Source organism: Camelus dromedarius, chromosome 4, assembly GCF_036321535.1.
Source record: "Camelus dromedarius isolate mCamDro1 chromosome 4, mCamDro1.pat, whole genome shotgun sequence".
Taxonomy (NCBI): domain Eukaryota; kingdom Metazoa; phylum Chordata; class Mammalia; order Artiodactyla; family Camelidae; genus Camelus; species Camelus dromedarius.
Window position 1 is genome coordinate 78,691,628 of NC_087439.1, and position 15,801 is coordinate 78,707,428.

General features: G+C 41.5%; 1 protein-coding gene across 5 annotated transcripts in view; it reads right to left on the bottom strand.

Moving 5' to 3' along the window:
- Positions 1-15,801, bottom strand: part of MYO1B (myosin IB) — a 167,619-nt gene that overhangs the window by 56,275 nt on the left and 95,543 nt on the right. For all 5 annotated transcript variants that reach the window (XM_031452106.2, XM_031452102.2, XM_031452107.2 and 2 more), the window contains exons 7-10: positions 11,986-12,049; positions 3,050-3,148; positions 1,762-1,865; positions 157-304 (exon numbers count right to left, since the gene is read on the bottom strand). In XM_031452106.2, the coding sequence (XP_031307966.1) occupies positions 157-304; positions 1,762-1,865; positions 3,050-3,148; positions 11,986-12,049 (415 nt within the window). The remainder of the gene's footprint in view (positions 1-156; positions 305-1,761; positions 1,866-3,049; positions 3,149-11,985; positions 12,050-15,801) is intronic.

The following is a 15,801-nucleotide window of genomic DNA, read 5'->3' on the forward strand; positions in this document are numbered from 1 at the left end:
AAAAGACTTCAAAGTGAGCTGCAAATATATTTCTGCCCAGTTTCACTAGAAAGTTTTTTCAACGCAATAAAAAGCCAGTTTTACTTTCTATATTAAAAACTGGGCAGAAGTTCAAAGTAAGCTTCGCTAAGTGGAGTCGGTTCTTCACGGACTTACCGTTTTTATCTTTGATCTTGCTCTCATCTAAGCCGTTCACTCGCGACTCGGGCTTGAACTCGATGTTCCCCAGCTTCAGCACCGCGGCCACCACCTCCAGGACCGACTCGGCCTCGTGGTCCATAAAACCCACAATCTGCATGGCATTCTGGAGGGGGAGGGGGAGAGCACCAGTTTACTTTCTGTAGTTCTTTATTACTTTTTAAAAATAAACTATGTAACAATTTGTTTCTGAAAAAAAAAAACAAAAAAACAACTACAACCAGAAAAAGAAAAAGTGTCCCAGGATAAACCTTCCAAAAAGCAAACCTATTAAGCGACCTGATGTAGCACCAATGTGGGGTTCTATCTTGTTCAGTGGTTTTAAGCTCTAGTTCAAGAAGCCCCGGGGTATTTCACAAGCTGTGGCAGAGCAGGGCACATGAAGAGGAAGATGGAAGGAGAGGAGGCTGAGAGGTGAGCCTGGGGTCCCACCCTGACTCTGACCACAGCAGCTCAGTGTGTCTTTTTTGATACTGGGGTTCTGCTGCTAGAAACAAAACCCAACAAAGAGCTTTCATAACTCCTATAAAAGACCCTCCTCATTTACTTTACGTATGAGAAAAACTGGTTTGCAAAGGTAAAGTGCCTGATTTGAGGGACTCTGGGTAACAAGGAACGTTCATCTAGTCATAAATTTTTATTGAGTGCCATTGTTCTGCCAGACAAAGCAGTTAGAGAACTGGTCCTGAACTCAAGTCTTAAAATCATTTCCAGGAATCAACAGGCTTCCATATGAAGATGTTTATATAATTTTCAAAAGTGACACTCTAAGAAATGCTTTCTGAGAATAGCTCAAGTTTTATATATAAATATATACATATAGATACACACACAACCATATAATACTGACTTGGTGACATAGCAATGGGAGTGCTGTAAGTTTTTTTCGTTCTGAAAAACTTCAAATAGAGCAGGAAAAGAACCCCATATCATTTTCACTTACCCTTAAAGCTGAACTGATGCTAATCTTGTTTTATCGACAGTCCAATCTATTCCCCACCCACCCCCAATCGCAGCTGTCTCATTTGGAAGTAAATAAGTTACCAGATCATGCCCTAGTAATTTTCCAAGTGCCACATAAACAAAGAACATACAATATAATTTTAAATGATTTACTTTCTAATGAACACAAATGCTAATCATTCTGGTTTAGTCATGATTTTTTGAAAACTATATAAAAACATGATGGTCTCAAAAATAGATTTGACTCAACATGATTGTAAGACAGTTTTCACACTTAGACATTACCTACTTTTAAAGCTTTGGCTATAAAAACGTTTGGAATTTCGGTACAATATTAAGAGTCAAACTTGAGATAATCTAAGAAAGCTCCTTTTGATAAAAAGTAAAATCACACGTTCCAGTAAAGAACAGCCTTCTCAATACTGCATGAGTTTTGAGCTAGTTAAAAAAAAAAAATCAAACTAATAAAAATACAATACATTCTTATATAATTCTAAAACCTTAGGGAGCAAGAGTTATATGTCAAAGACAAGTTACCAACACTGATTGAACAATATAGTGTTGCCCATTTTAAAGAGTAATGAAAGGGTTACATCTTACCCTGACGGTTCTGAAGTTTGCTGCATCGTCCACTCCATTCACCCTGGCAGAGTCCAGACTCAGGTAGTTGTATCTGCTGAAATCCCGCTCAAGTTTAAGCTTACCTATCAAATCACACACACAAGTTGGTAAGTTACTTCAATAAATCTAATCATCTTTAATATCTCATTCCTTTAACCCTTCAGATAAAATGACTTTCATGTGATACACTGAATCAACAGAACAGAAGTTTATATTCAACTATCAGTCACAGCATTTTTCTAAAATCACCTTTATCACTGCTGTACATATTTCAAAACCTGCTTTTCAAACATTTATCGAGACAGGCCCTTTCCATATTTTGACTGATGATGCAAAATGTCCTCAACGTACCATTCCTTATAACATATGACGTCTGCCTAGTGATTCCCCCACTGTTGGACATTTGGATTTTCTCCAGTTTATAATAATAAATAAAGGGCAGTAAAAAATGTCTTCACACAAAAAGTTTTTTTAGATTCTTTTGAATTATTTCATTGGGATATATTCCAAAAAGTGGTGTGCCGGGCAGTGGGCTCTGATCATTTTATGACTTACTCTGCTTTGCCAACTAGTCCCCCAGGAAGGAGTCTTCACCCACAAACTCCAAGTAATCAGTACCTGACAACTCTGCCAGTTTTATCCTTTTTAATAACTTTTGCTAATATATGTGTAGTCATACTTCAGCGCCGTTTCAATTTACATTTGTTGATAATTAGTGAGAATGATGTCCGCCCCCAGTGTGTTGACTTTCCATAGCTCTTCTTGTTTGAACTATTTGTTCAAAACTCTTCACCACTTAGCTATTGACTACCAGATACTATCCTGATGAACTTACGTTAATTCTCTAAAATATCCAAAGGTCAGATTTTTTTAACTCTCGTGCTAGTTGCAAATGTCTTCCCACTATTTCTGAATCATTACAGAGCAATTTGTTTTTATATAATTGTATTCACCTCATGCTCCCTGTTCATTTCCTCTCCCCAAATGGAATAATTATATTCTTCCATTTTATTTTTTAAATGTGATGAGCCCCTCCCCCAATTTTTAGCTCTTTTAGCAAACCATCTGAGACGCGCCATGGTGTCTGGTGAGGCACGACAGAGACAGATGTCAAACAATGGCTGCGGCGCAACAGAAGCCTTCATGTCCTTCACTGCAACCAGAACCACGGAAAAGCTTTAAGAAGGAAGGGGAAAAGCATACAGGATATTTCTGCTTTGGAGAACGCTGCAACGGTAAAAATTAAAACATGGAAACAAGGACTTACTAAGGAGTTCCTCAGAGGCACCAGAAAGCAGCTGATAGAACACATGGAAGTTTCTTTCACCTCTTGGCTGCTTAACAACTCGAGATTTCTCTAAAAGATCTAAAGAGAAAAAGAACCAAATCATAGTATAGTATTAATTTTACTTTCAAATCCACCATGCTTCTTTCTTTTCCCCCTCACTTTCTTTTCCATTTTCGGTTACATATTAATAAAATAATAACAGAAGCTACATTTCAGTTACACTTTCAGGAAGAAGCACAACTAAAATTAAAGTCACCAAGTTAAACAAACCAGGTTCCTTCTGAGCAACAGTGAACATGCAGAAAAAGTTTAACAATACATTCAACAAGCTGATTAATACTCTCTTGGCTTTATATAACATATGATGACATTAAGTTCTTCAATGTGTAGCATTACAAATCTGTGCAAGGAAATGCAGCCATTCAGTGAGGAATTCACTTAATTATATTGATAGCAAGTTAACAGTTTTGATATCTTATTATATGCTAAGTGCTTTATAGACATTACCTCATTAAGTCCTACCTGTCATTTTGTAAGGTATGACTTTTCAGATGAAAATACTGACAGTCCAAGAGTTTAAGAAGGATTTGAAATCAGGTCCCCTGACCCAAGTGAGACCCCATCATATATCCACGTGCCCTGCTACCTGGGATAAGTGAGGCCAACTTTCTTGATACCCTGAAGTTTTAAAGAATGAAAGGAGAGGAGTCTCATTTATAGAAATGGGGTTAGTTGACCAGGAAAGAAGGGAAGGATTAAGCAAGCCGACCAGAAAGGCACTGCGGCGGTACACAGGGGAAGGTCCAGTACAACAGCAGAGAACGTCCCTGCCTGGAGTCCTGCTTATGACTGACCAGTGATATAAAAGAGTCTGGATTCTGTGGGTAAAGCCAAATTTCGTTATAAAATGCTGAATCAGTGATCCCACTATTGAACACTAGTTCTAGAGAACAGACATTATCCAAAAAAAAGAGCAAGAGAGAGGACGGTGTGCAATTTCACAGTGGATCGTCACTGAACGTCTTAATCTGTGTTTCTGGAATCCACACCAGCACGTGAAGAGCAGTGTAGGTAGAGTTAAAGAGTGTAGATTTGAGGGTGAGAAGGCCTCGGGTGCTCCAAATACAGAAGGCCATTTGTAAGAATGAAGAGATGGGTTGCAAGGACACACAAAATTAAGCTGACAGAAAGTGAACAAAAATATGTAAATACAAAAATTATCAGGAACAGGATGCTACGTGATTTTCATTCTCATCTCCAGCTCTCACTTGACTTGGATGACAGCCAACGCCCTCAAATCATAGATGGAGAATAATGAAGATTTCATATTCAGCCAAAAAAAGAAAGAAGACAGGCAATGAAGAGTACAAGTGAGACAAAATTTAGAAAAGGATCGTATAATATTCATCTTCTCTGAGAACTGAACGTTTCAATCAATTAATAAATACTGACATCCAGAGCAGAAGACAGAACAAACAAGTAAGTATAAAAGTTCAGTATGACTGTACTTATCATGGACCAAGTTCCTACGGGGTCCCAGGGGGACCAGCACAGTCTTAGAAGAACGAACCCACAGGGCATGGGCAGACTCTTCATTGAAAAGCTAATCCTTACCGGAAATTCCTCAAGCCTAGGAGAAAGTAACTCGACTACATGAAAAATATAAACAAATGATTCAGCCTGGAGACCTTCTTCGTCTTGTCCTATACTTGTCACACATACTCCCAATTACTCCCATCACCCAAACAGGAGCAGCAGTTCTGTCCAATGGGGGACGCCAACACCCTTAAGAGAATGCAGCAGGTAAGGGTGAGAAAGACAGAATGACCAGGTGTCCTTCACCTGTCAAAGCCCACGGACTCAGGCTCTCCCCACAGCACCCTGCCCTCACCTCACAGGGCCACCTTAATAACGACGAGAAACAATTTTTTGGTGACTGATCCAGGCACACTCCGACAAGCAGTGCTTGTCTTCTTTCCTTTTTTTGGCTAAATATGAAATCTTCATGGTACTCCAAGACATGAAATAACGCCAACGCACGTGACACGGCCACACTGTGCAACCGCAACACAGCAGCCAGCCTAACGTTTGGCACTTTTTGGAGAAACATTCACACACAATGGGGAGTTTAGAAACAGCAACGGCTGTGAGATTCAGCTGATAACAGTCACCAAGTTAGAGAATAATTTTTGCTTGTACAGTGTGGAAAGAAATGCTGGCCAAGGTACTCCTTGAACCACGTGCACTGATATGATCAGTGATCATTATCAAATTCAAATATGAACACAGTGCAACGTGTGTTTAAAAGGAAAAGTGTAGGGGGAAGTACAAGGGAACTGTCGCTGACCTTCCCCTCTGCATTCATTGCTTTTCATTTGTTATCATGTTCTACCCTCAACACCTCCTCTGAGGTGTTGGTTTCATAATCCCCATTTTGTAGAAAATGAGGCTCCCATCACACTGTTACGAAGCAATAGAGCCAGAGAGCAAAGCTTTAGGGGACTGAGGTATTGTGCTTATGGTCTTTGTAACGTTCCAGCAAAAAGAAGGCTAAGTCCATAAACACTTGGAAAGGCTGAGGCTGTACCCTTTACATAAAACATATGACTTCACGAACTAAGCAACTCAATCACAAAATAAGGAGCCTTTCATTACAAAGCAATTGAGGGTTTCACCACCTAAAACGCTTCATCAATTACCTCAGAGCCTCCTATTTCTTTATGACTTAGAAGCTTGTAAGTTATAAGCTTCTAGGCAGAAAAGTAATCAGGAAAAATGTTTGCCCCCAGATAATTTACTAGTGTTTAAAACCACTCCCTAATCTATTTTCTAATGTGCATGCACTGACATAATCTAACAGCATGAAGCCATATCAAATAATTACCCAAATTACAGAACATAAATTCAATTCACTATAAGGACTTGCCACCTGAACAATTCAATTTATTGAAATCTGCCCCTGAATTAAGGCAAAGCAAAACCCTGGCACAACATTCTCTTCTGCTTTACATGCTTCTACCACCACTGACTGAGCCTCTGCTAACAAGACTTAATAAAAAGGAGGACAGGATATATAACGGAAAAGAATATGTATGTATATGTAAAACTGAATCACTTTGTTATATACCTGAGACTAACATTGTCATCAACTACATTTCAATAAAAAAACTTTTTAAATGATAAAATATTTCATGGCCCTGTCAGCTTTTTAAATCAGTTACAGTTTGAACTGTAAATAATAAATTTAAAAATAAAAGAGTACAGGATGTGCCAGATATTTAGTAGAGAAGAGATTAAGAGTTTCCATATATTCCAGTGCAGGTACATTCCCCTCTCATGACATACATTTAAGTTCCTATTAAGCTCAATAAAATTTAAGTTTTAAGGGGAGAGATAAACCCATTAAGCCATTCTAAAGGGGAAAACCAGTGAGCAGGGACAGAGAAACTCTGGAATCAGAACTTCCCCACTGACTCCACCCTGACACTGCCACCTGACTAGTAACAGAGGCAGACCATCATTCAGGGGCTTTCTTAGTTTTGACTAATTACCAGCTACTCCATGACATGTGCATGCCTGTGCACATCACAGGACAACCTCCTTGTGGCACAAGATGTGAAAGAGTAAAATGCCCAGGTCTGCATCTGCTGGAGAAGGAAGACTTGCAACAAGCCAAGGAGTAAAAGAACAAGTAGTGGTTTGGAAGGGGAAGAAAAACATACTACTTTGAAACATGGCAGATAAAGGATTAGACAGCAATGATCAAAGTTTCTTTATTTTATGTATAATCTCCCTTCCTGAAAAAAAAGAAAGAAAAGAAAAGAAATGATCCAAGTTCTTGATTAAAGCTCATAAAAGAATCAACTTTGTCTTAGTTTTGCCAGTAAGGCCAGAATGCCAATAAAAGCCCACAATGCAGACACAATTGGCCCTGCTCCTCTCCATTGCTCAGATACACAAGATAAAAGAAGTGTTTGAGTGGCACTGGCATTGCTCACGGGCTGGCGGTCTGCTGGCAGCTGGCTGGCCTGCGATGCCCTCAACTCATGTCTGGGTGGTTCATTCCGTGCATCTCTCATCATCCAGCAGGCAAGCCTTGATACAGAACCAATTTTCAAGTTTCTCCTTGTGTCATACTAGCGAATTATTCCATGACCAAAACAAATCTCATGGCCAACCCTTGAGTCACTGAGACAGGAGACTACCCAAGAGTGTGGACACAAGCTAAGAAACTACTGTGGCCACTTCTGAAAACCATCGGTCAGCTTTAAGCTGCTTAAAATTAAGTGGTCATAAATTCTTTTGACACTCTTCCCATTGGGAGGTGGAATCTACACCCCCCCACCCCTGAAACAGAGGACGCCTGTGCTTACTTTGACTTCGCGTACAGCGGCAGTGCCACTGTACGATTTCCCAGGCTTCTTCCTGGTCCTCTTGGAGCACCTGCTGCCAGGATGCTCCCTCCTGGAACACTCCCTCTCAGGACCCAGCCGCCCCACCTAGAGAAGCCCAGACCACAGCAGACTACATGTAGATGACTCTAGTTAACAGTTCGAGCTGAGCTCAGCCCTTGCATCATCCCAGCCCCGGAGCCTGACATGTGAGTGACAAAGCCTCTAGAGGACTCCAACCTCCACTCACACAAATCACCCCCAACCACTGGAGTCTTCCCAGCTGAGGCCCCGTATGTTGTGGAGACAAGCCAGCCCTGCTGATCAGGCTCCACCTGAATTCCTGACCCACAGAATCCAAGAGCTACAAATAAAAAGGCTGTCGTTTTACTCCACTGTGTTTGGGGTGGTTTATTGGGCAGTAATGATAACAGGACCACACACCAATTTCAAAATTCACTTTTCCTTCATCACTCACAAGGTCATATTACTTCTTTCAAGCGAAACAAAGAAGTCAGCAACAGATGAAGCCTGATGACCAATAACTTTGTTGGCCTTTCTGGGATTTAGAAAAAGGTTTTTAAAATAACTAGGATAGACTATTCAGATGAAATTATCCAACAGAGAAGTTTTATTACTCAATAAATTTCTCTATGTCAAACTGTACTTGAACATTAGGCAGGTACTGATGTGACTATTAATTAGTTAATTCAACAAATATATATATTAGATGTCAGGCACTATTCTAGCTGTTGTCATTCAACAATGAACCATACAAACTAAGTCTGTCACTGCAGGGCATATAATTGGCTAGGGGCTAGAGACAATAAACAGAGATGTATACAATAATGAAAAGACGCAAACATCTGTTGAGTGCTTACTATGGGCCAGGCACGGTCACAAGGGCTTCAGACGTTAAGAAATTATTTACAACTCATCACAACCCTATGACACTAGGACTATTATTCCCACTTCAAAGATAAAGAAATGGAAGAACAGAGAATTAGGTAACTTGCTATCTTTTTGTTCAGACGGAAACCACATGATTAATCACTGAGAGCTGCATAAGTAGGCTCATGGATATGCCCCAAATAATAAAGCAGGAGAAGGTAGGGCCTGCATAGACTTAACCAATTCCACCCCTATCTCCAGCATTTACTGAGCACCTACTGCGTGTCAGGTATCACACCACGCTCTTGCTACACTACCATGAATAGGATGGCCATGTGACATGTGACATCTCTCCCGTCCTTGCAGTCTTCTCAGGCATATGCACACTTGAAATCTTAAGACTTTCTCATAGTATACATCTCTCTGCTGTTCTTTTTTTAGGGGATAAAGATAAATCCTTTGAGACTTGTTCCACATCTTCTCCACAGTCCAACCTGCCATTTAGTGTCACAACTATAACAGTGTCTGTAACTATTAATAAAAGCAACAGTGTCCAAACGTTTCAAGTTCATAACACTAGAGCCAAAATCCTCAAATATAAATCCTGTGAACTTTCTGAGACCAACGAGGAGAAAAATTACATCAGCCAAACATCTGGATATGCTTCCATATTTTATCTCCTCTACTTCAATAATGCCTGCCATTTTGTTTTTGTAACATCTCTCTCCTAATGAGACTAACCTCAGAGATAGGCAGCTGTCAGGTTGTGACGGAAAAGCTGGGCTGGTCTAACAAGATAACTCACAAGTCTAGGAATGTGAAGGAGAGGCTGGGCTGGACTTACAAGATAACTCACAAATCTAAGTATCGGAATGCTGATCTGAGTTCTGCTGGACTAACTTGTAAATCTAAGTTAATTAGTGTTGGTTTGCTGTTCATGTTTTTTTGCTAGCCAGCTGGGTTTTCAAAGATACATATCTGGCTTTGGAATGTTGGTTTGCTGCCTCCCTGCCTCCACTTTTGTGATAATGATGCTGCTAAAGCTGTTCCATGCCTATTGGCTGAATACCCCAAGCTTGTACTTCACCCTATAAAACCTCGTGCGCACGTCTTGGAGGTGCTCAGAGCTTCGGAGCAGAAGCCCCTCTGAGCCCGCCAGCGTAATACATCTGAGTACTCCAGCCCTCTGAGTGGTGCTTGTTTCTTGGCTGGCCTGTCGTTTCCGTAACAAAGTGAGTTCAACACTTAAGTTTCACAGCAAACCTCTCTTTGGAAAAGAGAGTAAGCTACTAGGTTTTCTTTTCTACTTCCTGGGGACACAATGGGCTCGAGTGATCCTGTGACTTTTTCAAGGTAATAATTACAGTCAATGATGACCTGTGCTTTTACATGGCGGCTGCTGGAAAAGGAGGCAAAACAGACTTCCTACAAAATGGTAAAACTTTTCTTCTTTTCTAGGCTACAGGAAGCTAACTTTTGGTGGCTTGGAGAGAACAAGGGTGGGTTTACCCGTTGCTTTATACCCCCTTAAGCCAGCAGGCAGCAGCTCCCAGCGGCCACCTATGAGTCAGTCTTCTATCCATAGGGGGTGAAATTTCCTGCTCTCACCACTAATGTATTCCTTTCCTTTCCAAAGCAAAGGATACTCTCAAATACCAGGGTGTTCCCACTACCACAAATTTCAATATAATTTCATTGTGGGAACAAACGGTAACAAATACCATATGAAACCCATTCATGGTGATATATTAATCTTCACTGGAAATGAACTGAGTGTTGACTATTTATTCTCCATGGATACTGCAAGAATTAGGGGCAGGAAGACATTTCTGTTTGAAACCTAAAACTTCAAAATGTAAAACTAAAACCTAAGCTATTTTCTAATACGTATAAAAAAGCCGTACTTAAATATTTTCCTAGTAATAATTGATTCACTCCTAAATGTTCTATAATAAAAATAGGTTTATCCTCATTTAAAAAAACAGTGTACTATTCAACTAACAAATAGAGTTAATTTCTCTTGTAAAAAGTGCTAAAGATTTATAAATACCTTTCAGAATAAAAGCTAATCTTCTCTTAAAATGATGGTCTTAAAACTGAGGCACCCCTTTCCCCATCCAGCTCTCATCAGCTGCCTGTATGTGAAGGGAGCTTGCCTAACAAGCTCGGCAGAGTTGGAAGCATTTGCTCTTGGTGGCATCATATATGGTTTGCAGGAGTACTTCTGCTTCCTTACTGGACATTTAAAACCAGTTAACATAAGGAACACCATCCTAGCCAATTTCATTTTTACAAATATGGATAATCCCAATGCATGGCTCACAAAGTAAAAGGGAAAACTATTAAACTATTTAAAAACTATAGACGGTAGAAATGGGAAGAACCATGGAATTCATCCAGTTCAATCTCACCGTTTCCAAGATGAAACTCTAGCCCCAGTTGTTTACTCTATGAATCGTGCCCAAATTACAGAAAACACTAGCTTTCCAATGGCATTCCTCTGGTTCTAGAGTTTGTAGGACGATCTCAGGGGCCACCTGAGGGTCTAGGTGTTCTGGCTACTCATGTCCTGTTTAACCAGATCAGTCCTTGTTTTATCTGTTTCATAGTTGCAATAAAATTTCATGTGGAGAAGGAATGCCACCACTATAACAAATCTAATGAGCAGCGCTTTGGATACCTGAGTCAATCTGTCATTTCTTAATCTGGTACAAATCTGGACTTTTTCATTCTAACAATCCCAATAGCATCACAGGGCGGTGAGGACGCTGGGGTTGCAGGGGGTTTGGTAGTGCAGTGCTCCAAAAAGCAAGAGGGTAACCAGGCCTCGGCTCCAAATGGAGGTCCATGAACCCTGAGTTGTCATCTAACACTCTGCAAACTAGTCACCTCTGAAATCAACATAGCAGAGACATGGGGGCAGGGCCACATGTCCTGCATCTCCAGAACACTGGTGACGGGGCCTCATTTGCAACAGAGACTAACCATTGGGCCCGTGTGAGAAAACTCTGGGCCTGGGCTATCAAGCAGAACTCACCTGGTTTTGTTCATTTTGTTCACCTTTGACAGAGAACATCTCACTTCTACAATCACAAATCATGACTAAAGGAAGCTAAGAAATCTGTTTCTACCTAACAGGCGTATCGTATTTCAATTATCTAACTACACTAGAAGACAAACAACATTTCTCACCGCAAAATCTGAAGCACAGGTTTTTCTCATTTTATTGGATTAACGATTACTCTAAAAGTTACTAAAATCAATTATTTATATTTTGTTTTTAATCACAGAGAAATTTTGTTACAGAAAATAGCCATTGGAGAATCTTTTTATTATTGGATTGGCTTGAAGATGTAGAGAATATAAAATACATTTTGGCTTATACTTATTTCTTTAGCAGATTTTTAAAAAGTTTTTCAAAAGTAAAGACTTTAAGTGATCTTTTAAAAAGATTTAGAAATTAAATTATATTATAAAACAACCTGCAAAGCATAGGTTAAAAATCTAAGTATAAGAATAGGAAATGTATTCTTATACCTATCTCTTGAAGATTCAAATATTTAAAATATTCTATTATAAATACATGTTTTACTATCCTGAACTTCTTCAGAAAGATTCAAGCAAAATACTCACAGTTACTTATCACTCCTCCTAGCGGATCGCCTTTAAAATCAAATTCAATATCCATATATTTGCCCTGCCAAAGAAACATTTTGTGAGTTTCCAAGTGCACCTCAAAATAATCAGTCAGTTTATCTTTTTAAAGCATAGCATACTAAACCTGTTACACATGTGTTTAAATGTGATTAAGAAAGACATACTTTAATCGTGACTTAAAACAAAATGCCTCCCTAAATAATTCATACTAAATACCCCATTAGCTTGAAGTGAACATATCCCGTTGCTCATTCAAGAATAGATCTTCCCAGCCATCATGCAATTTTTCCATTTTAGATGTGTTTCAAGACTCTCAAGGGTGTGTGTATTCAATTCAAGAATAACAACCAGAAAGGGGGATGGTATCCCTCTGTAGAGCACATGCTTAGCATGCATGAGGTCCTGGGTTCAACCCCCAGTACCTCCTTTAAAAAATTAAACCTAATTACCTCCCCACACCCCCTGCCAAAAAAAGAATGAAAAACCAGAAAAATAAGTATTTCTTGCATATGCACTAGCTGGGAATATAAATTATTTCATTTTCATAGACTAAGTATGTTTAAAACCATGGCTAGAAATTCCAAACATACTGGACAGTGGATTAAATAGAATACATCAAATTCTGTTCTTCCTATCTACTCAAATCAAATGCATGATTACGTGGTGTGACCAACTCAGAATCAAAGGCTGATCATTATTACTCTCTTTGACTTTTGATCTAGACTATACAGCAATACATAACCCATGTTCATATCACACTTTATAAATGTTACCTTATACACACAGAAACACACACAGTCTCATACCGTGCTTTTTAGAGAACTGGTCCATCACTGTCTAGTTAAAGAGTAACAAGTGTAACAGAACAAACCTGACAGCTGTTTTTTGTTTGGAAAAGGGTGTGTTGATCTAATAAGTATTTTTTGATTTTGTTTCCAGTTCTGCTTTTGTCACATCAATAATTCTCCCAGAGAATTACTTTAATTCTTTCTATTTTCAAAACACTGGTGAGGGAGAAGCAGCACAATCACATGGCACACAAACAAGAGTGCAATTTGCAACTTTTTATTAACTTCTTCATTGTCCTGGGTCATCTGACCTTTTTAAGTCTTCACTTACTCAGTAAACAACTGTCTATCAAGCATTTCCTGGATACTAACGTAGGCCCAAGGGAAAGCAAAGCACAGCTCCTGCCCTCAAGGAACTTACAGTCTGGGGGGAATTGAGACATAAATAGGACATAAAGGTGTACTGCGATGCCTCCCACAGAGGGTCATGGGGCTGTGCACAAAGAAGAAGGGACTGGGGGCGGGGGGAGCCGTAAGTCTGCCCTAGCTTAAATGCAAAGAAAGTGTCAGGAGACGTCAGGCAGGCAAGGAGGAAGGAGCAGGCACCCACGAGGATGGTCAGGGAATTCGGAGCCCAACATGACATCACTTTTCTCCCCTGACAGCAAAGCTGTTTCATTAAAGGTCCCTCAGCAAGGAAGCCACGATCACACTTGCGTCTTCACAGGATCACTCTGGCTAGTGTTGAATGGACTGGAAAGGATCTATCTGATGTAGCCAACAGAGGTGGCAGCAATAGGAGAGAAATGTTGGTGGCTCTCAGCAAGAGTAGCAGAAGAGACAAGTAAGCAGAGCTGAGAGCTGTGCCGAGAGTCACAATGACGGGCTGTGGCTGGACACAGAAGGTAAGAAAGGAGGAGGGTCAAGACTTTAAAAGGCCGGGTTTGTGGCAAGCAACTGAGTGGACAGTGATGCTCTCTCCACGATAGGAGGGGATGCTGGAGGCGAAGCAGCTATGGAGGAGAAAGAAGGAGTAACTTAACGAGAATCAGAAGGTGACCATACGAGAGGGGATGCTTTTGATGGAAGCTGGTCCCTGGACGTAGGAGGTCCCTGAGACAGGATCTGCTGCACAGGTGGGATCACCCTGAGCCCAGAGTGTACATACTGACAGAGGGACCAGTGAGGCGCCAAGACGCAGGCTAGCTGGGTTTGAGGGCTTGGAGGATGCTGGTTTCTGTGAAGTGGGCACAATGGCATCAGCTGAGGGAAGAGGACAGGACATCTGGAGAGAGTCAAATACACGCTACAGAGAAGGGAAAAGGAGAACTGGGGACTTGGTTGACACTCATCCTAATGACTCCCCAAAGGCTTGGTTCTGTCACAAGCCTACTCAGAAATAACCAGTGGCCCCTCACTGCCCACAAAACAAAGTCTAAGACACTGAACCTGCTACTCCAGGCCCTTCAGTTGGGGCCCAGACTCCTCTCTCCAGCCCTTTGGCCCCTGGCTCCATTCACAGACCCTCCAGTCTAGCCATGAAGCCTGGCAAATACAGGTCCACGCTGGCTTCTCCCCTCGGCCCCCTCATGCTGTCCTGCCAGCTCTTGCTGCTCGCCATCTGATTTTGGCTCCTTAAGTCTCACTGGCCCACTTGGGACCAATGTCCTGCCCCAGACGCCTCCAGCTTCTCTCTTCTGAACTTCCATCACACGTCGTCTCGACTTCTCATGGAGAACTTACCAGTTTACATGTTGTGTTATAATTATTTTTAGACATGCCCATTTTTCCTGACTAGTCTATAAGCTCCTTAAAAATAGGTAATTGCTCATCAAGAAGTTTTCTAAGTGTCCACAATGGCGCCAGGCCTGCTCCAGCTCCCAGGGCCACCTCAGGGAATAAGAGGCTGGGAAGCTCCTTTCCACAGTGCCTACTGTCTAGGGGCAATGACGATGCAAACCGTGCAGGAGAGCCCCGTAACTCCAGAGGCTGATGAATGCCTAAGAAGCAGAGACAGGATGATGTCGCAGAGCTGACGAAAGGCATCATGGAAGTGACATGGGAGGTGAGCTCTAAATGATGCAAGACGCCAGCCACACAAAGATCTGGGGATGGGGCACATTATGCAGAAGGACCAGCAACGCAAAGGCCTAAGCCCGGGAGGCACTCAGGACGCTGGACAGTCACAAAGGCTTGTGTGGCTGCAGCCCAGTGAGCCAGGCGAGGGCAGGCTGGGAGCTCACACAGGGAGGCTCGGGGAGCCTGGACTGTATTCCAGGTGCAAGGGGGACCACTGAGGCTGTCAGCCGGCAGGGGATGGCAGTTTGTAAAGATCACTCCGGCGACTCGTGGGGAAAGGGCTGTGGGCTGCAAGAGGACACACCAGGAGACCTAAATTTAAGTATGTTTCAACAACAGTTTTCAAACCGGTGAATAAACTGTCTACGTTCTTTTTCATTCTTACTGAATGAGAGGTGTGGTAATGAGTCTCCTAACCCTACAGGTGCTCTCTCCTGCGTCCTCCAGGGCCTCTCTCGGCACTGTGCACAGCAGATGCTCAACAAAATCCCCTCCAAGAGCCTTAGTCAAGAAAAGTGATTTTCAAAAGCCTTAAAAGTCCCCTCCTCCAACCAAAACAGTGAGTTCCTTTCTTAATAGAAGCTCAATATGTAAAATTAGAGCGCTGGGGGCAGGGGAAATGGAGGCACCTCCATGGGGACACTGGCCCACACCACCAGCTACAATGAAATGCTTACCTAGACCACTGCAAGGTCTACCAGATTTCTCAGCAAAGAGATCAAGAAGTTTACCCTGGGGGGAGGGTATAGCTCTGTGGTAGAGTGCATGCTTAGCATGCACGAGGTCCTGGGTTCAATCCCCAGTACCTACTTCAAGAATAAATAAATAAATAAATAAACCTAATTACCACCCCCCCAAAAAAAGAATGTTTATCTTTATCCTGGGTTAACGAGTCAAACATAGCTGAAGGAAATATAATCTCCCC